This window comes from Sardina pilchardus, chromosome 4, assembly GCF_963854185.1.
Source record: "Sardina pilchardus chromosome 4, fSarPil1.1, whole genome shotgun sequence".
NCBI classification, from domain to species: domain Eukaryota; kingdom Metazoa; phylum Chordata; class Actinopteri; order Clupeiformes; family Clupeidae; genus Sardina; species Sardina pilchardus.
The window spans coordinates 8,184,085-8,207,519 of record NC_084997.1 but is presented as its reverse complement, the minus strand read 5'-3'; the positions used below and the strand labels follow the sequence as shown (position 1 = coordinate 8,207,519).

Sequence of the window (23,435 nt, the reverse complement as noted above, 5' to 3'; positions counted from 1 at the left end):
TCACATGGACTCAAACACTGTTTCAATCAAACGGTGGTTTGCTTTGCAAATGCTTTAAAATAAAACATATCTGAAAAGCTTACTCAAATTACAGACCATGGCTAACACATTGCTGAAACAGTATCGTATACAGTTATACAGATGATATTTTTGTTAAAAACTAAGGATTTCTATATTATAGTTTTTTTTGTTGAAGCTGTAACATAATATTGGTATCCTATACACTCTGTATCTAACCCTCCCCAAATACCACTTGCCACTAGTCATAACAGTCTTGATGTAGTCTGAATTTCATATAGAATGTAGGTTCTTTTCTGTATCAATACAAATGACAGTGATGAGAGTTGAGATGTTGTACTATGTATCACTCTGAATCATGTTGGATTCTTTATCTTAACTGCTTCCTTGATTTGAAACTGGTAAAAGACAGGCGTGATCATCATCATCATCATCATCATCATCAACAACAACAACAACGACAATCATTGTTTATTCAGGGAAGATTCCAAATACAGCAATGCCCTGAGTTCATAATCATAGGCTACTACAACAATAATCAAATAACAAATAACACAATAACATGAAATAGAAAAGTAGAATATACAGTAATTCATTAAAGGTACACTCTGCAAGATTTTTACATTTACGAAGCCAATTTGATAGTAAACCAACTTTTAATAGGAAAATTGTTCACCTGTAGTAGGCTATATCTATATGGCATAGACATAGTGAATGTAACTATAAATGCAATACCAAGGAATTACCAGTGCATGAAAATGCAAAACATATCATGTCGTATGAACATTTCAGACAGTGTTAAAACAGAAAATATAGAGATAGTTACGATGGTTTTGCATAGACATGGTTGTTGCAATGCTAAAGCAAGCTGTTGTTATGATGGTTGCTTGGGTAATCATGTTAGTTGCTAGGTTGTTGGCAGGCTAATTAAGATGTTTGCTAGGGTACATATCGTAGCAACCATCATCGAAATCCAACCATAACTTTTAGAGTTATCTTGCTAACAGACAAACAGACAAAAAACCCCGCCTCCTGGATCCAGACGGTGATCTAGATCATTAAAATGTAGTGTTTTTTTTTTCCTTGGGTCATTTCAGACCTTTCCTGAAAATGTAGTAAAAATCCATCTAGCTTTTTGAGAGATCTTATACCAAACAAACAAACAAACCCTGATGAAAACATGACCTCCTTGGCAAAGGTAATTAATGGTTTAAAATGGATGGATGAGAGACAGTTGGATGGAAAATGCCTTGTGTTCTTGTTAATTCATACTTTGCACGTGATGTCACAATCATTCTCCAGCAACAAAACCCATAAACTAATCAAGGATCTTGCCAGGACGTTGCCAGTTTTAATATATGAAAGTTGGTGTTTTGAGGTGGAAATGACATGCTAGGAGGTTGTTGTGCGATAGGATGCACCAAGCCAGTAGCCTAGAAATCTAGACGCACCCTAGTGGCCAAAAATATTTTTGCCTAGCGGGATGGTCTAGGCCTCTAGGGTCGCACCATTGAGGCCAAGCCTGCTCTAGGCTCCAGGCCAGCCTAGCCAATCAGAACGCTCTATCTGTGTATGGAGTCCTTGAGCCTGCCTTAGCTCACCTTCGGCTTCCGATTGACGCCAGGGGGCTGGACCATGCGTCCTCGATCGACGAGTTGGGTGTGAGACCGTGTTCAACAACCATAGAGAAAAACAAAAGATGGATGAGGCTAACGAAGCGCGCTCGTTTGAATCGGCTTTGGAAGAGTTAGACTTGGGCTTTTCTTTGAAGGTTGAGCAGAAAGAAGCACTCAAGTCATTCGTTTTAAAGAAGGATGTTTTTGCCGCTTTGCCGACCGGCTACGATTGGTCACAAATGCTGGCCTATTACGTGCAGAGGCAGTTTGAAAGACAACTGTTCATCCCACCCACAGGCTTCAGCTCTGTGAATGGTCCGACCCCAGACTATACATTTCTGTAGAGTTTGGCTTGCCAGGCTACCAAGCCAGGGTCATGTTTTTTGCTATTTGTCTATTTTCCAGAGACAAGCATAATCCTTAGTGCACCCAGTTTCATTTTCACCATCTCTGAGATCAAGTATTTGTGTTTAAGTTATAATTTGTCATCTAGCTCAATTTTGGTCTCATTCAGGAAACAAACAGTTATGGCATTAAGATCAGACTGGATCTAGTTCATTTAGTCTTTGATTTATTTAGAACTCATTTGATAATTCCCAAGGATTTCTGCACACAATCAAATGCAGTTTACATTTGACACGGCATGCTCTACAGATGGCATATGGCATAAAGATTTGTATAATCTGTATAGAACTGAAGTTTGCAAAGCTCAAACGAAGCACATATATCATCAATGTAGAATGAAAACAGTTACGGGTCCAAAATTGAGCCTTGTGGAACACCATTTTGTAGTCTTAATGATGTTCTATCAGAGAAGTGATGTTGAAACCACTGAAAGGAAAGTAGTCTATGAATATTTCACTATAGGCATTATAGTTTTATACTTTTTGAATGACTGAATAAGTGTTTATAGATTTTAATTACATTTTTAAATTCGATTTTGATAGTTTTTTTTGTGTAAGATTGGTATGTAGTAATCCAAACATACCATCGAATATGTCACATGGCAAATTTGATCATGAATGGCAATGATAGTGTAACAAATTTTTATTCTTGAGGTCACACCAGTCAACCAGCAAACTTGTAGCAGTCTTAAAGCCAACAGTATGCAACAAGCTACAGTCCAAACTGTTTAGAGAAGGGAACAAAGGACAGGGCTTAGTGCTGTGTAGCACGGTGAAACCAAAGAATTTAAATATACAAACATGTGATTACTACAACCAATAGGAAGTCCCAGAGTTCAGGTGCTGTTTCTTAAGGATGACAATGAAAAACCAAAGGAAATCATCCCATTAGTAAGTGGGTGATGAGGACCTTGGAGCTGCACCTGCTGGAGTGGGCCCAGGAGTTGTCACAGATAGTGGATATATATCAATATGCACAACAGAAGACATACACTTTGTAGCTGGCTTTAGACTTTCAATAGCTCTACAATAAAAAAAAAAAAGATTAGTCTCCTCTTTGTAAACAACATGTCTTTCTAGGAAAAATAGGTAGGAGGTCCTATCTCAAGTGGCTAACCACACATAATTACAAAAGCATTAGGGCCCAGGGCTTTTTTCCAGTTCCCCGTTGTAATGAATGTTTCTCTGCTCATTTCAGCTCAACCACAATCAGCATTAGTCCCACTTCACATCCGGAGAGGCCGCCAATTCCTGAGCATGTCCATTTGTCAGGGTTTGTAATGAGCACTTTACAGCAAATGCTTCATCACTGCATGATTTAATAAATGGGCATTCAAGATACACCCTTGTGTCATCCATCTCATGCACTGTTAAAAACATACTATGCATCCTCAAAAATATAAGGAGTCGATTTAAGCAATCATAAGTCACTACAAGGGGGAAGGTTTCATATCTTTAGACTTTAGATAGGAAATATATCTCTTGTCTACGGCCTCTGAGCAGAACGTGTGGTTAGAGCCTATAAACATTGTGTGTGAGTGTGTGTGAAGCTTTTGATGAATTATTGAAGAGGGCTACAGGTCTTGCTTTTAACTGTGGTTTGTTCCATTTGTTCTCAGACAGAACCAACACAATTATCCTTTTTCCATCCTTTAGATTTATCATGGAACCTGTAGCCTAATCATCTAGAGAATAGTTCACTGGGAGAGATTTGCAGTAATATGAAAGTCATTATCTTCTTAAGCCATGTGGACAAATAGGCCATTGACCTGTTATGCTGTGTTTATTGAGTATATGATCTAAGAGCTACCAAACATTTTGTACAAAGCCACCAACCATCAAAAAAGGCTGAAACTCAAGAAACAAACTCTGTAGCTTTTTGTGTAGGTTTGTTCTAACGGTGCTGCTCATGAGACATCCTTTGAACGAGTAATTTGATATTTCTGCCAACATTTTCCAGCTTAAAATGCTGGTACTCCATCTCTCACTGACACACAGCAATACTAAAGTGCCAGTCAGGGGAAAATCAATATGCTCTCAGCTAAAGCACAAACAAATGGACGCATCTGACCACCTACAGCCCCCAATGGCCTCTATTCCTTAGTGTTTTCATATGGCCAAGGAAGTGGACAACCGTGGCAGCGATGTCTCCTTCTGATGATCTGGTGTTCCCTACGCTGTAGGCAGGACTGAATGCAGGGTGGTCCTGTCTCATTCTGCCATTGAAATGTGCAATGAGGTTGCAGATTCTCCCCCTCTTGTTGCTTGGCAACATGACATCACTGCTCTGTGTGTATTTGACAGGCTTGCTCTTTAATTTTGTTTCCTGCAGAACTTCGGTTGTTCTGCAAGCTCTCCTCTACCTTCACGTGTCTCCAAAATTTAGTCTAAACTAACTTACTAGCTAGAATGTGTAGCAATGAATCCAAATCTGATTATTGTGAAAGATACCATGATCTAACTGGTCTTAAGATCCCAAGCACTTGACAAGAAACAAGACATGCTCAAGGATAGATATTTGAAAATGAAATCTATACAGTCATTCAACTACTCATGAGATATTCATATCACTTATTAAAACTACATTGACAGCATAAAGGAAAGTTTGTCGATACCAAATGCACCACTGGTTGCATATTAAATTAATAAAGAGTCCTACAAACGGTTACTGTAGATGGGAGCTGTTACAGTATAATGGGCTAATCTCAAGCTCGCCAAGCATGAACAATTCTAAAGAATTTTAAAACGTTTTTAAAGTTCCTCTTAACCTCTACACTTTTAAGCAGAAGACTACAGCACTGTGGTTCAGAAATACACCATAAATCTGACACAAACCTCTCTAGCTGTAATGATGCATTTATGACTGCAGAGGAGACAGCTCTGGCTGTGCACCACAGTCATCCACATCAGACAACTGACTACTCAGGTCCACAATATCTAGCCCATCTAATGGCATCGAAAAGAACAAGGCAGTTTTTATTACGGGGTGTAGGGAAGAAGATTTCAATTAGCAAAATAAAACAGAAACACAAGTACCAAGGAAATGCAATTTCACACTAAAACCAACCTTAACTGCCTTTAGTAGAGATTGAAATCTGCTACTTGACATTATGCATAAGGTTTACGCTCATGGAGTGTCTTAATACTACGTTATCTGAGTGGCATACATTACATTTACCGACTATCAGTTGTCTGAAATGTATGTTTTCAAGTTTGACACACATTCACCAAGGGTAATTTTTGTGGAAAATATCACTTTTAATCTCAGTGGCATTCAGAAACCTCAGTTCAACAGAGCTGAGTGGCAGATCAAATGAAAACAGTGTCTCTCGGGCAGATGTGGAGTCAGATATCTGCTGTCTGTCTACTGTGTGCTTGGGAACCAGCCGGACCAGGGCCACCATAGCTGATGTGCAGGGCTCAATACCAACCTGATTTACTCTCCCATTGATGACTGCTGCAGAGAGTAATGATTATATGCCAGGGCCTGTGTGAAACTGTATCTGACAAGGCGTGTAAGGTCTCCCTTGGGACACAATCCCTGGGCCTACAGCGGGACACTAACCATTTGCAAAACTCTTCAGTGCCATTCCAAGTTACTCAAAGCTCAGGTTTCATCATTTTCAAACCGTTTTCCCCTCATTTGTATGCTGTGTTACTTACCTACTGTACTTCTGGGAGGTTTGTTTCAAATCAGCAGATTTTATCGCGATACATGCAATATGATGCTGCAATTATGGTGACCACTCAGCCAGTATAACACAGGAAAACTGTAAACAAAGAGCCTAGTACCAACAACGCATAACACATCTGAATGTATAATGACAGATTTTGGCATATATATAAAAACGTTTTGTAAATTGAGGAAGCTTTGCGGTGAATTTTAGAAAAATAACATTGATCCAGCTTCTCTGAATGAACTCTATTGTGCGCAATGTCTGCTTACAGGGCAGATTGTGTGACTACCAACTGACCACCAAATGTATTCTGATGGATCCTATCTTAGAGTTTCAGATGTGCTCCAAACCACAGAATCTGACTCAGATCATTTCCATCCATTCAAAGCACCTAAACCCCAGTTTTACATGCTATGGAAATGGTGAGTTTCCACTGTGGCCCCTACTTTTTGGCATGTTTTGTCTACACAATTAACACAATTATTCTGCATGATTAACATAATTTCAATATTTGACAAATGTTTTACAGCAGAATGTTTCACAGAATGTACTTGCAGCTTAAGTTATAGCCGACTGTAGGCTACCAGTCATGAAAAGAATACGTGGCCAAAGGCTGTTGCTGTGACATTTTATTTATATCCTATGGGCAGGGCCTACACAGTTTATGGTTATGTCTAAAAAGAAGTTATGTATTCTGGAAGACAATGTTAAAGAAGTTTGAGGGACCTCCTTGAAGATGGAGAAACAATTGGTATTCATGGTCAGAAACCTTTTCATATCAGATAAGCTCTGGCCTTCCTTTTAAGTGTTCAAAGGCCTACCACTACCAGTAAAATGTAGCCTAGGCTGATATCCCAGTTTCTATCCGTTATCTAATACAAGTTTTCGTACAGATGGCTCAGTAGACCCTAGGCTACATGATGTAGAAAAAACTAGGTGCAAAATGCTTCCACACGATACGCGCAGCTCAGTCAGAGCCCAGCGCAAGGCGAAAGCGCCATCTAGCGTAAAAAGTAAGTTTAAACCTCAACTCACATCACTTCCTTTTGACCTCACAGAAATGGCGTCGGTTGTTTGGTTGCTAAGACGCTCTGTCGCGGTCAAGATGGCGCAAAAACATTAGTGTAGCTCTTGTTGCACATCCAACAATTATGTTACATTGTTTCGAAGTATGATACCAGTAGGCCTATATTTTTCGTAACCATGGCAGATATACAAGACGAAGAAACAGCCTTGGTAAGTAGGAGGTGCCGACTGGAAGCTTTACCACCACCATCTGATTAATCTTGTATGAAGCTACACACATACTCACGCAACTTCATAATCGTAGACTTTTAGAAATACATCGTTACAGGCTGTCCATTATTCCCACATATTGCATGCGCACATTATCAATGCGTCAGGGATGATTTGACTAGAGAGACGAAATAGTGTCCCACTGCATCATCTTCTTGAGCAAATCGATAGATAGCTTAGCAGTTTTACTTTTAGGCCTGCCTGATTCTTTACTAACGTATCATTAACACTGTTATGTGAAAGACAGCTGATGCCTATGATACCTTGAGATAGCCTTCCTTGTCTGGCCATGCAGGTTTGTTTTCCATAGCGCTGCGCTGTGTCTTATTGTCTGCTGGTTGCTTGTGCTTTCCAGGCTTCAATTCTGTATTATTGCCAGGAAAAGTATTCAAACAGTGTCATTGGCATTGCAGCTGAAGCTCAGAGGAAGTTTAGCAGTAATCTCATCTTTGGGTTTTTCCATGCCTATGGCTTGCTTTTGCAAGGTAAGTTTTAAGGTAAAACGTCTAACAATCAGCACCATTTTGATTACTGTGGTACAGTACACAGGAACATATTCTTTATTGTAGACCAAGTCCAAGATGCCATCCAGGAATTTGAGCAGACAAGTGACAAACGCGATGTATCTCTCTGCTCCTTCATGGCACTTGTGTACGCACACAAGAAGAAACCAAACCCAGGTAGGCGCTCTTTCGGCTCTGACTGTTTTTGAGATTGTTTGCATTGTCACTGATAAATCCATATTTTGGGGTGTTCTATGTTATCAGATCAAGATGTCATCCAGGAGTATGACACAAGAGTTAAGGAGGATCGCAAGAGTGCAAGCCCAAAGGGCTTGTACTATGCAGCCATGTTCCTCTGGCTTTTGGGCAGGAATGATAAGGCAAGAGAATATGTTGATAGAATGATAAAGATCTCCAATGGTTCTAAAGAGGTAAGTCTGCCGAAATAGTGTATAACCTAACCCCCTGTATCTCATACAGTTAAGTGCATGGTGCTTAGGAGAATAGTAGTGATTAGTAACTATCACAATAATAAGCCAGCTAGGCCTACTGACATTTTGCAAGCATAATTACTTACAGAGAGGGCTTTGGTTTGTTACTATTTTATGGATAATGAATAAACAATAAACTCTTGAGGACACAACTCCTCCAAGAACACTTCCTCTCCCAGCGCTTCTGACACCCTCACACACCTACGCACTTCCTTCCCTCTCCTCCCTCCTCTACCTCCTTCCTCTTCACTTTCTTCTCTACCTCTCTTCTACCACTTCTCCTCCTACCATACTTGACTAGCACTTAATCTGTAGGCACTCCTATCCTCCAGTACTAGTATTGACAAATGCTTAAAAGTCAATAGCTTAAATGTTATTGAAATAAGTCGATTTGGATAAAAGCCTCTGCCAAATTGATACATGTAAATTAGATATTGTGGTGTGCACTTATTTTCCCTTTCTATTATCATGTGATTTATGTCAATGTATGTTTCCAGGGAATTATCCTGAAAGGATGGATAGACCTCACATCCAATAAGGAGGCTTATGCCAAGAAATCTGGGAAGTACTTTGACGAGGGCCTGAAGGAGAGTGGCAGTATTCTGGCTCTGATGGGAAAGGTGGGCCGCAAGCACAGAGTCTATTGCTTTTTTTAAACCGTTTTATATGAGCAAGATAGAAGTGATACTGGAAGTATTTGCTGAATTGTCTTCCCTGACCACAGAGGAGTCATGAAATGCAGAGTTGGTTGGGCTCTCCTCATGTGCCTGGTTGGACACATTTTCCCCTTAAAATTATTTGATGTAGACGTTGATGTAGACATTGTTTGTCCTTCAGCAGTGCATTTGTATTTCTCTGCAGGTTCAGTACTATGAGTTTCGCCAAAATTACTCAGGAGCCTTAGAGATGGTGAGCCATATCATTGTGAGCTACCCCGGGTTCCTTCCAGCCTTCATCAAGAAGATGCAGCTGTTTCTGACCCTTCAGAATTGGGAGCAGACTGTCGATGAAGCTCAGAGGTACTGCACTTAGTGACACTTTCACCATAAGAAGATACAGACTTAAGGAGTCATTGTTAGCCAAGTCTTTTTAAACTCCTCACGTGTTACATCACATCTCATGAATGAATGGTCTCAGCAGAGTGGCACGTCATACCACACATGACCAGTGCAAGAATGTTATCATTGCTCATACACAATTTCTGTTTATTACATCTACATTACATCTTACGTGAAATCTTCTTGCTGTTTCATAATTATGAAATGTATAAAAAGGAAATTATATTCAATTATGTTTATATTCAATCAATTTGGCTTCAAAGTTAAGCTTGGCACTGACTTGTGTGTCTATGCCTTGAAGGAGACAACGCAGGTGTGCATAAGGCAGAACTCATCTGTGCTAATTGGGTTTATTGATGCCTCTAAGGCCTTTGACTGAGTCCATTACCATAAGCTATTTGGGAAAACTAAGCCAAAGGCTGCCCCTGACAGCATTATAAGAATCCTGGCTTATTGGCATGCCAACTAGAGTAATGGGGTATGCCAGGGGGTGCCACTCTCAGTTTTCCACTTGTACATGGATGAGTTATCCAACCAATTGGCAAGCTGCAAAACTGGCTGTATGATTGGTAACACCTTGGTAAATCATTTTATGTACGCTGATGATCTCTCCATTCTCTCTCCCAGCAGTGCTGGTTTTCAGCAGCTATGGAATATCTGCTCTTAGTATGGGGTGAAATATGATTTGCTGTATAATGCCAACAAGAGTGCTGTCTTGATATGTAGGACAAAAGGGGACAAAGATATTTGTTTTCCAGACTTCTACTTATCAGGACAAGTGATGAGTGTCTGTCACAAAACAAAATATCTGGGTCACTGCATTCCAGATCAGTTATCTGATGACGATGATAATATTTACTGGAAGTGTCACATAGTATGGTTATGGTTGTGGTTATGGTTATGGTTATGGTTGCTTAGCAGACGCCTTTGTCCAAGGCGACATACAAACAAAAACAATACAATAATTAAATTTAGCAGTTGATCAGACTAGTGTCGACTAAAGAGAATAGCAACACAAACAGTAAACAGTATCAATATAAGCAAAGCTAATGAAAATAAACAATGACTAAATAGGAGAATAGTAAATAAACAAGTCATTCAATCAATTATATTAACAATAACTATGGAATTATGAGCAATAATAAAAAAACAATGTCAATTAAATTATATTATTATTATTATTATTATTATATTATGTTCTAACATGTTGGTAAGAACATTTCAGATGGCATCAAAATTAGCCTCTTTAAAGCATATGGTACTCCATGGTATACCTTATGGACTACAGTACATTTAAAAAGGCTCCTTTTCTGTCCTCTCCTGTCTTCTCTTTATCTGTTTATCTTGATCTTTTTAGTGCATGTTGTGTGTCATGCCTGTGTTGTCCGTCTCTTCTGAATGGGCCTTGAGTCCTTGGCAGTAAAGTTAACTCCTCACACTGTTCTGTGACTGTGGAGGATTTCAAGTTGTGTTAAGTTTTTACAAATATTTTATGTTTTTGTTTGCTACTGTCCTGTCTTGTCTTGGTAGGGTGATGGCAGTCACTGGAAATGGAAGTCAGATAGGGCATCAAATCAGTACACACCCATCTCATCAAGTCAATCTGTCAGTGCACATAGAGTGGGATTACCATACTGATGGAACGCTTCTGAGCGCGACTTGTGACCAATCCATTCCAAATGATCTCATCACTGGCATCGGCTGCCTCTCATCTCTCAGCGCCACTCAGACCAGTTATGGCTGAAGATTCAGACAGTCTGACAGATGGGTGCACGTTTAGCATTTCTAGTTTTATCTCTCTTTTTTTTTTTATCTTAAATCCCCATTAGATGACAACCTTTGCGTATTGCTCCGTGTTAAACAGGAGGATAAAAAGTGCATTTGTGTGTGTTTGGGAGTGATCACAAAGGCAAACACACAGTCAGACCTTTGCAAGTGAGGCATCATTCAAGTGCAAATGAATATCAACTGCAGAGCCACAGAGCTTGGGTGGACTGACTGAGCCATTGTTCCTCAAAGCTCTCCGAGCTGGACGCTGGCCAGGGCCGGCCGGCATAAAGAGCCTTTGAGTCTCAGCACCGGAGTCACGCGTATCCCAAGATGCACTGCGTTGTACACTGCTAGCTGGAGAGAGGAAAAAGAGGACGGATCAGGTGGATCCACTGTATGATCAGCCTCTAAGCTCTTTCTCAGTACCTGAGCAAGAAATGAATGAATGAATGAATGGATGGATGGATGGATGGATGGATGGATGGATGGATGGATGGATGGATGAATGAATGAATGAATGAATGAATGAATGAATGAATGAATGAATGAATGAATGAATGAATGAATGAATGAATGAATGAATGAATGAATGAACGAATGAATGAACGAATGAACAAACGAATGAATGAGAAGATGGCTGGATAGATGTAGGAAGGGTGTTCCTATCTGGCAACACTGGGTTGTTTACTCTCCCCTCTAATCTCCATGGTGTAGGAGTCTCTGTGTAATGATATCCATACAGTACAGTAGTCCATTGCTTTCAGAGATCTGTGATTATCTGATCAAAAACATGATTGGACAGCTTGGATAGACAGATGAATAATCCGCTTCATCTGTAGCACCTCTGCAAATCAGTTGAACTCTTTAGCTTTACTGCTCCCAGCATTCACACACCCATATAGACTGCCTTGTTTTTTGTTACTCATTTTGACTATCTCACTGACACCCTTTTAACATTTGGTCTCCACGGCTTCCCTGCTTGTGTCTTTGCCAATTACAGGCTTTTGCAAAGGGACAAAAACAACCTTGAGGCCCTGAGAATGCTGGCACTTCATTCGCTGTGCCGAGAGGGGGACATCAGTGAGGTATGACCTCCACCAGCCCCAGGCGCATACACTCCTGCAAGCTGATTAAGCGTTGTGTGAAAACACTCTCTGGGACTACTTTGTTTCCATTACACAGATCTTGGAAGAGATGTTTTGGTCATCAGTTCGGCACTCTATGGGATTAGATTCCCATAGCAATGATTAGATGTGGGTTTTTTTCATGCTGATATCACTCTTAATACTGTACTGCTCTGTTGATTATGTGCATCTGTAGGCCTAATCTGAGTCAAATGAGCTCAATCAAGAATTCTTTCAGCAGTTCATAAACCTTAACAGTTTCCAGTATGAACAAGGGACCACTTAGCATCGAGTGGGAAGGCTAACCTGAAGAAAGACAAAAAAGATCTGTAATTGTAGTTGTATTCTCCGTCACATTTTCACTCTATGTCCTTTCTCCTCTCCACAGTCCGTAAGCCTTCTCTCAAACCTGGTCAACAACCTGGACATCCAGGAGCCTCACAACCCAGAGCTTTACTGCAGGATGTCTCTCGCCTTCACTCGATTGGTAGGATTCCACAGCCTAGGTCACTTGACACCCCCCTCATAACTGTGTTGACATTTTATAGCCGGCCCCCAATCACTGCCCAGTCGCCAGCCCTGTCTGAAGCTGTGGCTTGCAGCATTCTGTATGGACTCAGCCCAGCTGTTTTTGTTTGGATGACTTTGATATGCGTGGTATTGGTATATATATATATATATATACAGTATATATATATATATATATATATATATATATAAGTATGTGGTTTAGTCATAAACCTGGGTGAGTAACTCATAGTAACTGGTAAACTTTCTAAAAGAAGAACCTTTTGGACTTGTTTGGACTTGTGGTGAAGAAAGCCCATAGGATTATTCTATTAGGAAGTAAAGTGCCCCCCCCCCCCCCCCCTACACATTTGCTTGTTTTGTCTCCAGTGTGGAAGAGCGGAGCCGATCCTCCAGCAGACCCATTCCATGGTGGAGCGAGCGTTCTCCCGTGCGTCCGGCGAATCAGACCTGGCCACCGAGTTGGGCTATCAGATGGTCCTGCAGGGTCGTGTGAAGGAGGCCATGAAGTGGTACAAGACAGCCATGACGCTGGACGAGTCTAGTGTGTCCGCTTTGATGGGTAAGGCCAACTGTTGGTCTGTAATCTTAGAGAACACATGACATGGTATTACCGTTCACCAGCCCACACCTTGAAAGAAAGGGCTATACTGTTGGTCTGTTTTCCCTCAACAACCCTTTAACTGAGCCCTGACAACCCTCAGGCAAAGATTTTCTTTAACACCCTTTAACTTTATAACCCTGTTCAAGTGTCCTTTAGAAGTATTTCGAACCATGTGACAGCAGCATGTTGTAACAACTATTCTATGTTGATCTTTAGAGGTTTTTGGAGCCATGTGATTTTTAAAGGACTTTTGTTTTTTTTGACATGACAAGACATTGAATCTTTGAGAAGGTTTGATAGCACCATTTTTGTATGGGAGGCAAGGATCAAACTCAAAGCTGATTTCATGAAAAACAGAAAAGTAACACCATGCCCCCAAAAGAGTATTACACACCATGGAGGTTTAGAGTAAAATAATCTGTTTAAGGCCTTTACAACAGCCATATGGATTTGCGAGTCAGCCCAATTCTTAAGCTAGGAAGAGCAACAAACGAACTCTGCTAGCTCACAGCAGTGACCTCCAGGAAGAGGGAGAACCCAACCCATACCCTCTCCCCTCCTGAGCCTCTCTGTGTTCCCCTGCGCTGTAGGTATCATCAGGTGTCAGCTCCTGGAGAACCATCTGGACGACGCCGAGCAGCAGCTGGAGTTCCTCACTGAGATCCAGCAGTCCATCGGCAAATCAGGGGTGAGTAGGGAGGGAGGGAGAGAGGGAGGGAGGGAGAGAGAGAGAGAGAGAGAGAGAGAAAGAGAAAGAGAAAGAGAGAGAGAGAGTCAGAGTCCCTCCTTACTTAGTCAGCACGCCCACCATCCATCAGAGCATGACATCTGTATTTTTGTTTGGGTCATGGGTGTGTGTGTGCATGTGGGAGTTTAAACTGCTTTCTCGAAAAAAGGAGATTTTCGTCATCTCTCTTTTGGGAAATGATCAGGTGCAATTGCTTGATTGTCTCAATCGTTTTTTTTTTTTTTTTTTCATTTTAATGGAGATAAGACATCTATTCTGGTCTATTAGCTAAACAAGTCTGAGTGGAGGCTCTATGCGGCCTCTAGCCTGTGGATGAGATGAAGAGGTCTATGCTGAGTAACACGCATTGTTTGTGTAAGCTGAGTGTTCCGCTATGACGACAGCAGAGGGTAGTCACAGAAAGCTGAACCCTTTGCCAATCTTTTATTATTTCTTTCTAGGTCAGTCTGCCTCTCTTGAAGTATGTTTTTGTCATATCCACCCACTCGCTTGCACAATTCCATAGAGCTGTGCATTGGGTCCCTCCATTAAAGTGTGTGGCTATTAGGCATCAGGCAGGATTGAGTGAATGACGAATGGAATTGAGGTTATGGAAAATATGCTAGAAAAAAAAAATATTGATTTCTGGATAGAACAAAGCAATGTATTCTTTCTTACTTAGGACTATACTTGACATAATAAGCATGAGTCATTCATTAGTTCCCATATTCATTCATTCATTTGCTTTATTCATTCATTCATTTTTTCCATGCGCTCTCCCCCCCCTCCCCTTGTCTCAGGAGCTGTTGTATCTGCGGGCGGTGCTGGCTCTGAGGCGGCGGAGGCCGCAGGACGAGGTGACCAACCTGCTGAACGACGCGGTGGACACCCACTTCTCCACGCTGCAGGGCCTGCCGCTCGGAGTCGAGTACTTCCAGCGCCTCAACCCGGACCTGCTCCTGGAGATCGCCGCCGAGTACCTGGCACTGTGTCCGGCCAAGGTCAGCAACTCCCACCCCGCCCCCCTCAGTCACAGCTACTGGTCTATAAGCAGACGCATTTTATACAGTCTATGGTCAAAGCATGTTTTTATATTTTTCGTGAATTGAAACATTTACACTGTGCATCTTTGTATGTAATGATCGCTGTTGTGTCAGCCATGTTGATGGATTCCCCCTCTGTCCCATCTGGTGCTGCTGTCCCTCAGCCTCCAGCTCAGGGCCAGCCCCCCGCTCCCCAGCTGCAGCACTGCGCTTCAGTCTTGGACACGGTGGTGAAGATCGTCCCTGGCCTCCTCCAGGCCATCTATCTCATGGCCAAAGTCAGGTTTCTGTCAGGTGAATAGCATTTTCTAAGTCTAAGTAAGTTGTTGGTGGCTTGTATGGTTGCTATACAGTATTTAACAGTGTATCTTCAAAAGTCGTTTGGAGGAAAGTCATTTCGAGAGCTTGAATCCTAATGTGATGGGATACATTGGACCTTTACTTGCACCTGACTTCAGCATCTATAGCCATACTTTGCTTTTATACCACAGTTGGTATGTAGGTGTCATTGCCCTAGTGTTGAGTTTTCCCAGATGCCTGTCTGTGGTAGTTCAGTGGAGTGATGGTGGTGTTGTGCAGGTGACGTCGAGGCTGCTCAGAGCAGTCTGCAGCACTGTCTGGAGATCAACCCTTCCCACGCGGAGGCCCACCTCCTCATGGCACAGATCCACCTCTTGCAGGGCAACTTCAAGCTCTCCTCCCAGTCCCTGGAGCTCTGCCTCAGCCATAACTTTGAGGTGAGGAGACTCATTTCACTTGCATGATCTTTTTTTTTTTTTCAAACATCTTCTCAGGCTGCCTGTCAGGGTGAACTAAGCTAAGCTGTGGGTCTCTTTGACTGACCTTACGACACACTTTATTAGTCTATTTTAAAACATGCCTTTAAAATCTTTAATTAACCAGCACTTCATAGTTGTGCCATACACATAAGCTAGTCTTTCTCCGTCTGTCTCTGTTTTTAATCATACAGTGTTAAATAACAACACCCAGACAGCTAACTTGCATCTAGCCATTCTAATTCTGTCACACTAAACCTTACTTATAAACCTGTGCACCCTTCCTAGATCCGTGAACACCCGATGTACCACCTGATCAAGGCCCAGGCGCAGAGGAGGCTGGGAGAGCAGCAGGAGGCCATCAAGACGCTGCAGATGGCCATGGGTCTGCCTGGCGTGCGTCGGGTGGGCTCCCACAAGGCGAAGGGCAAGAGGACGGACCTGGGCCCAGCCGACTGCGTCTCCATCTTCCTGGAGCTGGCCGAGGCCCTCTGGGTGAACGGGGAACAGGTCAGCCAACAGCAGCCAGGGTTAGATAAAGGTCAAGGGCATGAGGGTTATGAACTCAGGCCTACACATGCATTGCTGACATTATGAGACAGATGAACTGCAGTTTCTCTATGCAATTTAGCCACAAAGTTTGACTTAGTAATTAACATGTGCATTAACTCAGTTGGTAGGTGTTTTCATTTTTCCTGTAATTGCTAATATGAAGTTATTCTAGTCTGTAAGTACTTGGAGGTCATTGGTGGTGTGGTCTGTTGGATGGGAAGTTTATTTTTGTCTGAACGTCCCTGCGCAGCATGAAGCGGCCAAAGTGATGCAGGACGCCATCAACGAGTTCACCGGAACCCCGGAGGAGCTGAGGGTCACCATCGCCAACGCCGACCTGGCCCTGCTGCGTGGGGACACGGAGCTGGCACTGAGCATGCTCCGCAACATCACGCCCGAGCAGCCCTACTATATCCAGGCCAAGGAGAAAATGGCCGACATCTACCTGAACCACAGGAAGGAGAAACGCCTTTACGTCAGCTGCTACAGGTGAGAGGAAGGAAACGACTCTTGGCGTCTTAAAAATAAGCACAAACTCAGCACTGCATAATCATGAGTCATGATTCACAGTCCCATAATTACTTTAGTGTCTACAGTAGCATCAGCCGCTGTATTTAACGTTTGAAGACGTTTGAGTATATAATGTGACAAAATTAGCCCTATATTTACGGACTCTTTTCTTTTTCTTTTCGGACTATATCTGGAATGTGTGAGCCTTTTAACTCGGCCCCCTCACTGAGGTGTGTGGAGTGTTGCAGAAACACAACCTCCAATTAAGCTCTGCCCATCTGGGCCCACTTGTGTTCGTTTCCGCGCTGTTGCAGGACTTCCGCCACACCATGCCGTTTCACAAGAGCCCGATGGAATTTGCGACTTGTCCGGGCGGCCTCTGCGCCTCCTGAAGTGGGCTTATTTAGTTGTCATCGCTTAGCCTGCAGGTTTCCTCCTTTGCTTTGCCTTTTGTGCTTGTGTTGACAAGCAGGGCGAGTACAGTCGCACCACGCACCAGGCCACAAGACAAAAGAGTCAACTTGAGCAATGTTGCACGGCACGCTCATGAAAATGCACGTGGAATAACAATTAAAGGGTTTCGATGTGGGTGTTTTTTAATCGTTTAAATCTTCTTCAAAACAGAGAATTGGTGGAGAAGGCGCCGAGCCCCCACACATATCTTTTACTGGGGGATGCCTATATGGACATCCAAGAGGTAATGCAAAGTTTTGGGTGTGATATTTTGATTGATATGGTAATCACATCTATGATCTTGATATTTCTGATGCAATAGTGGACACAAGAACTGACTCAAAAATGGCACCTGTGTATTGCATGCTGCCAGGAGTTTACGTAGTTTGTTGAGTAAATATTTGCAGCATAATGTAAACAGTATGTGTTCCGCTTCCATAGTGCTTCAGAGGACTCACGCAGTCTGTGAAATATGTGACTCCAAATTTGTCCTTGCAGCCAGAGAAGGCCATCGAGGTGTACGAGCTGGCCCTGAAAAAGAACCCTAAAGACGGGGCCCTGGCCAGCAAGATCGGCAAAGCCCTCGTCAAGACCCACAATTACGCAAAGGTTTGCACTGTAGTCCAAACTCAACTCACGCTCGGTGAAACACTCCATCTGACCAGCCCGAGCCATTGAACGTGTGGACACGTAATTAAAACGTGCTTATCTGGTGATTTATAGGCCATAAACTATTACGAGGCGGCCCTGCGGAGCGGCCAGCAGAACTTCCTGCGCTACGATCTGGCGGAGCTCCTGCTGAAGCTGCGGCAGTACGAGGGCTGCGAGAAAGTCCTGCACGAGGCCCTCACCCACGACCCTGGTGGGTTGGCTCTTCGTGGACACCACCGTCTTGTGACATGTGTTTGTAATAATATGTTTCGCTTTTGGATTGCGTTAGAAAGTTATGATGTATTCGTGGGATTCCAAGAGTTAACGGCCGTGCTCTTTAGAGTGAATTTCAGCTCAGATATGAGACTGTCTCATTTCAATGGAATTTTGGAAGATAAATTGTGCTGTTTTTGTATATAAATTGGTAACACAAGTGTTTTAGCAGGTTAAACTCACTAATTACCAGCATCACTGGCCCCGCTTTTGCATTCCAACTCATACCTCATTAAAATTGTTGTTTCCTGTCTTTCGCTAATTAGATTCTCCTAAAGAATATATATAGATTTCCGCAGCATTGAAGTAAGTCGATTTCTGTGTTTTATTTGGTCTCTAATGCAGCAAATGAGCTGTCAGCCCTCTCCGAGGATTGTCGGTATCTGGTGTTGCTGGCCAAGGTCCAGACCAAGATGGCCAAAAATAACGAAGCCATGCTGTCCCTCCAGAGGGTGGGTATTCTCACTTCAGGTTTGGTTTTGGAATCCGAGCCCTGTCAGTCAATTTGACTCTCCCCCCGCACAAAGAAGCCCTCTCAGTCCAGTTACTATCCTGCCTCACTTGAGTCCACTCGAGTCACACTTATCCTTGGCGTTTGCCGAAGGTCGAACTCCGGCTCATGCCGGACATCCCTGTGGTTGAGTTGAACTTTTTTTTTGCCGTTGCCTCCGTCCTTGTCCAGGCGCGAGACGTCCAGGCCAAAGTGCTGAAGCGCATGCAGCTGGAGCAGCCGGATGCCGTGCCCCAGCAGAAGCAGCTCGCCGCCGAGATCTGCGCCGAGATCGGCAAGCACTACTCCAGCCAGAGGGGCTACGAGCGAGCCGTCAAGTTCTACAAAGAAGCCCTTGTTTATTGTGAGAGCGATAGCAAGGTCAGTGGGCCCGACTGAGGAGCTCTCAGTGTGTCTTTCTGCAGCTGGATCACACAACAGTCTCTCTCTCTCTCTCTCTCTCTCTCTCTCTCGCTCTCTCTCACCCACACACTGTCTGCTCTCCGCTCACAGTGGTCTGTGTTTGTCCACACTTACTACTACACCATTTGAAATCCGTTTATCTTCAGAAAACATCACTGTCTTTTCCCCCTGTACTTACAGTACGTCTGGGCAAAACTCTCCATCTCAGGTCTAGGTTACGTGATGTATGAAAACATGTAGTGTGTCATATTCCCTGAAAACTGACCCTCTGGCTGACAGGTGATGCTGGATCTGGCGCGTCTGTACCTGACACTGGATGATGTGGAGGCCTGTCAGCAGCAGTGCAGTCTGTTACTGAAGAGTGACCAGGTCAACGAGTCGGCCACTCTGGTCAGTTCTCTATCACCGCATTCATTTTGTGTAATCATGTGGCATAGGCATACACCTACGTTCCACATGGAAGGGCTGTATATTTATCGTCCCATGAGATGAACTGGAGATGTGGTTTCCTGTATGTAGATGATGGCGGACCTGATGTTCAGGAAGCAGGACTACGACCAGGCCATTTTCCACTTTCAGCAGCTTCTCGAGCGCAAGCCTGGTATGATATAGGTCATGTTCCCCTTCCCTTTTTTATGAGCATGTTGAATTTCCCCCTTTAAAATCATGGAAATGCTGTAACAGGAGACAGAAACTCAAACACGCTCTGTAAATATTGGTGGTTGGCCCGTAATTTCTTTTGCATGTGCTCTCTGCAAGACAACTACCCGACACTGTCACGTCTGATCGACCTGCTGAGGCGAGCTGGGAAGCTGGACGAGGTCTCCCGCTTTCTGGACATGGCTGAGAAGCATTCCCCAAGGGCCAAGTTCGACTCCGGGTTTAACTACTGTAAAGGACTTTACCTGTGGTGAGTTTGATGTGTACGTTTTCTGTGGATTTCAGCAGCAGACTCTAACAAGACCTTTAGAGGTCGTAAACAGGCCCGTAAGCAAAGTTACTCAAAGAGTGTCATCTGACTATAAGCATATGATGTTCCTCACATGGTATTGAACAGGGGTGGGGCCAGAATTCTAGTGCTACATTACAAGATGTAAGAACTTTGCTAAAAACTTTGCTCTGTCTGCATATGTCTTGTGTCTACAGATCTCCTTAAAAGTCCTTGAACTAGGAACAAAATACAAATAAAAAAAGCGACAGGTTTTTAAGGACACTTCTGTAATTTCCATTCATTAGGTACACAGGTGAACCCAACGATGGGCTTAGGCACTTCAACAAGGCCCGAAAGGACAACGACTGGGGACAGAATGCTGTGTACAACATGATCGAGATCTGCCTGAACCCGGACAATGAAACCGTGGGTGGAGAGGTGTTTGAGAACCTTGATGGTGACATCGGGTGGGTTTTCCCATGCAAACACACTTTGCACTCTTTGTAAAGCGCAAGCTGTTTTAGGCTACCTTCTCACTTGTGGCTTTGCAATTCTCAGCTCTGGCCCTGCTGCCTGCCTGCCGTTTTTGTTGCCTGATGTTTGCTTTTTGTCATCCGAGCCTAAAACTACAGCGTAGGGGCATGGGAAATGTCAGGTCTTTGAAGGGAATGTGTGTTTTTTTCCCCTCTTTCTCTTTCTTCTCACTCTTCTTCTTTTCTTCTCACCCGTCGTTCTTTCTTGCCCTTTTCTCTCAGGAACTCCACGGAGAAGCAGGAGTCGGAGCAGCTGGCGGTGCGGACGGCCGAGAAGCTGCTGAAGGAGCTGCGGCCGCAGACGGGCGAGGGCCGCGTCCAGCTGCGCATCCTGGAGCACTACTGCTTCCTGGCCACCAAGCAGACGGCCAACGTGGAGCGGGCCCTGGGCGTGTTCACCGAGGTCGCAAACAGCGAGGTGAGCAAGCAACAGCAGCAGCAATAGGTGGCGGGGGGTTGGGGGGGGGGGGGGCGGGGGGGGTGTAAATGGGATCTGCCCAAGGTGCTGCTCTTTATCACAGATTTTGGGTTGACTTTGGCTGCATGCGGTGTTTGCGAAAGATCAATGCTTAAATAGCCCTGCACCTTAAATGAACTTGAGGAGGGGGAAAAAAGAGCCTCACATCCTATTGTCATACTGTGTGTGTATGTGTGTGTGTGTGTGTGTGTGTGTGTGTGTGTGTGTGTGTGTGTGTGTGTGTGTGTGTGTGACAGTGTGTGACAGTGTGTGTGTGTGAGAGAGAGACAGAGAGATTTGTGTGTGTGTGTGTGTGTGTGTGTGTGTGTGATACAGAGAGATTGAGAATTTCCTTATTGATGTGTCGGCACGCATTTGAGATTGCTGTGACGCACTGTGGAGATATGGAACATGAGATGACCTTCTGATGTGGAGTGCTTTTATGTGACAGTGCCCTTAGCGTAGACACATTTAACAAGCATTGGCAAGGGAAAGAGTGTGGTCTGAGTTGGAACAGTTTCTAATCACCCCAACCATTCACTTTCACTCTGAAATAGATTATTTGAAGGTCCCTTATGAATAGCTGTTGTATTTTTTTTTTTAATCTTATCAAGGTTTCTCATGTATGTTGTATGTTGGTTATCTGCTCTCCAGAAAGATCATGTCCCTGCATTGTTAGCCATGGCCACGGCCTACATGATCCTGAAGCAGACGCCGCGAGCTCGTAACCAGCTAAAACGCATTGCCAAGATGAACTGGAACATCGTCGATGCTGAGGAGTTTGAGAAGAGTTGGCTGTTGTTGGCTGATATTTATATTCAGTCGGGCAAATATGATATGGCCGGCGAGCTGCTGAAAAGATGCTTGCGTCACAATAAGGTCAGAGTTCAAACAAAGCATGACACCAGTCTATCAATAACATCAGTATATTTTTTCACGCCAGGATTTATTCAGTAGAATGCCTTATCAGTTGAATGCCTAAACAGTATTTTGGTCATTTGAAAAGACATGTTCTGCTGACTAAAATAAACGTTTATTCTGATGTTAATTCTGGTAGCCTTTTGCTCTCTAATTTGGACATGACGACTGTATACAGTTTGCTGTTTATCTTCTCACTCTAGTCCTGTTGCAAAGCATATGAGTACATGGGGTACATCATGGAGAAAGAGAAAGCCTTCAGAGATGCGGCCTTGAATTATGAGATGGCCTGGAAATATGGCAATCAGACCAACCCAACAATTGGTATGTAATGTGGAAGAGCAATGAATGCTATGATGTACTGTAGATGACTATGTCATTTGTGCCATACAGTTGTATAGCCATTTAGTAAGTTCATGTTTATTGAATAGCTAACGTTGGAAAACATTATGCACATGTCGTTAATCTACATTACATTTGTTGTTGTGTTAAGCAGTAATTCAGTGTGCCTTCATTTATCTTTCAGGCTACAAACTTGCTTTCAACTATCTCAAAGCCAAGAGATATGTGGATGCAATCGATGTGTGTCATAAGGTACGCTTTGATTCATAAGTGTTTTTTTTGTGTAATATGTGTTAATTATAGGTCCAAAATTGTATTGTTTTATCAAACATAAATATGTTTAGGTACTGTATGTTTCACTAAGAAGGATCATGTTTATGTTTAATAGGTCTTGGATGCCCATCCCAATTATCCAAAGATAAGGAAAGACATTTTGGACAAGGCCCGAGCTTCTCTAAGATCATAGTGTTATGAATTTGTGTGTGTGTGTGTGTGTGTGTGTGTGTGTGTGTGTGTGTGTGTGTGTGTGTGTGAGAGAGAGAGTTTATATGTGTATTAGATTTCTTTCTATTTGTACCCATTGACTGTATAAAAGTTTGAACCTGCCGAAGACTTAACACCAGTTTGTATTACTGATTGTGCAATTAATGTTGCAGTCATGATTTACTTCAGTCTGAAGGATGCAGTGCATTTTATCATTAAAAGTTTCAAACTACAAATGTGCATTTTGCTTGGATACTGTGACACTTATTTCTTTTAACAATGTTCATCACCTATTTTGTATGGTTAAAAAGCTAGTGAGGCTATACATCTACCGCAATACATCTATCTGCATTACTTTATAATCTAAAGAAACCAGTGTCAACATCCCTATTGCAGAAGCTAATACTCTTTCAGTATTCACATTCGATTAAAATGTGAATTTTTCGCACTTTGTCAATCTCCTATGCCCTTTGAAACAGTGCGCAAGCAAGGTCTGCGCTGAGCAGGATACAAGAGGGGGAAAAACGCTTAAATTGCAGCTTTGGCTTTGTTGTATGCAATCAAGATAAAGTTGAGATATATTTAGGTAGGAGTTTCTACAGAAAAGAGGATGACTCCCATTTTAATTAAAGGAGGCTCTTGAACTGTGACTCCTGGACAACCCCCCTTCACAAGGAAGTGAAGACTTGTGAAGATTCGGATGAGCGCTCCTATTGTCATTCTTGATGAGCTTACCAAGGACTTGCATATTATTCCACACTCTGTAGCCTATACCAATTCTTAC

The 23,435-nt window shown here is 43.0% G+C and overlaps 1 protein-coding gene across 1 annotated transcript; it reads left to right on the top strand.

Moving 5' to 3' along the window:
* Window positions 1-6,798: 6,798 nt before the first annotated feature.
* On the top strand, window positions 6,799-22,875 carry ttc21b (tetratricopeptide repeat domain 21B). Its single transcript, XM_062533986.1, has 29 exons — window positions 6,799-6,951; window positions 7,367-7,496; window positions 7,581-7,691; window positions 7,779-7,945; window positions 8,503-8,625; window positions 8,867-9,024; window positions 11,834-11,918; window positions 12,346-12,444; window positions 12,855-13,047; window positions 13,680-13,777; window positions 14,617-14,817; window positions 15,024-15,153; window positions 15,439-15,596; window positions 15,924-16,145; window positions 16,438-16,676; window positions 17,322-17,394; window positions 17,649-17,759; window positions 17,874-18,012; window positions 18,420-18,526; window positions 18,757-18,945; window positions 19,267-19,377; window positions 19,507-19,588; window positions 19,747-19,897; window positions 20,224-20,385; window positions 20,674-20,869; window positions 21,563-21,787; window positions 22,030-22,150; window positions 22,353-22,420; window positions 22,557-22,875. The coding sequence occupies exons 1-29, from the start codon at window positions 6,919-6,921 to the stop codon at window positions 22,632-22,634; spliced, it is 3,960 nt and encodes a 1,319-aa protein (XP_062389970.1). The 5' UTR covers window positions 6,799-6,918; the 3' UTR covers window positions 22,635-22,875.
* Window positions 22,876-23,435: the final 560 nt, after the last annotated feature.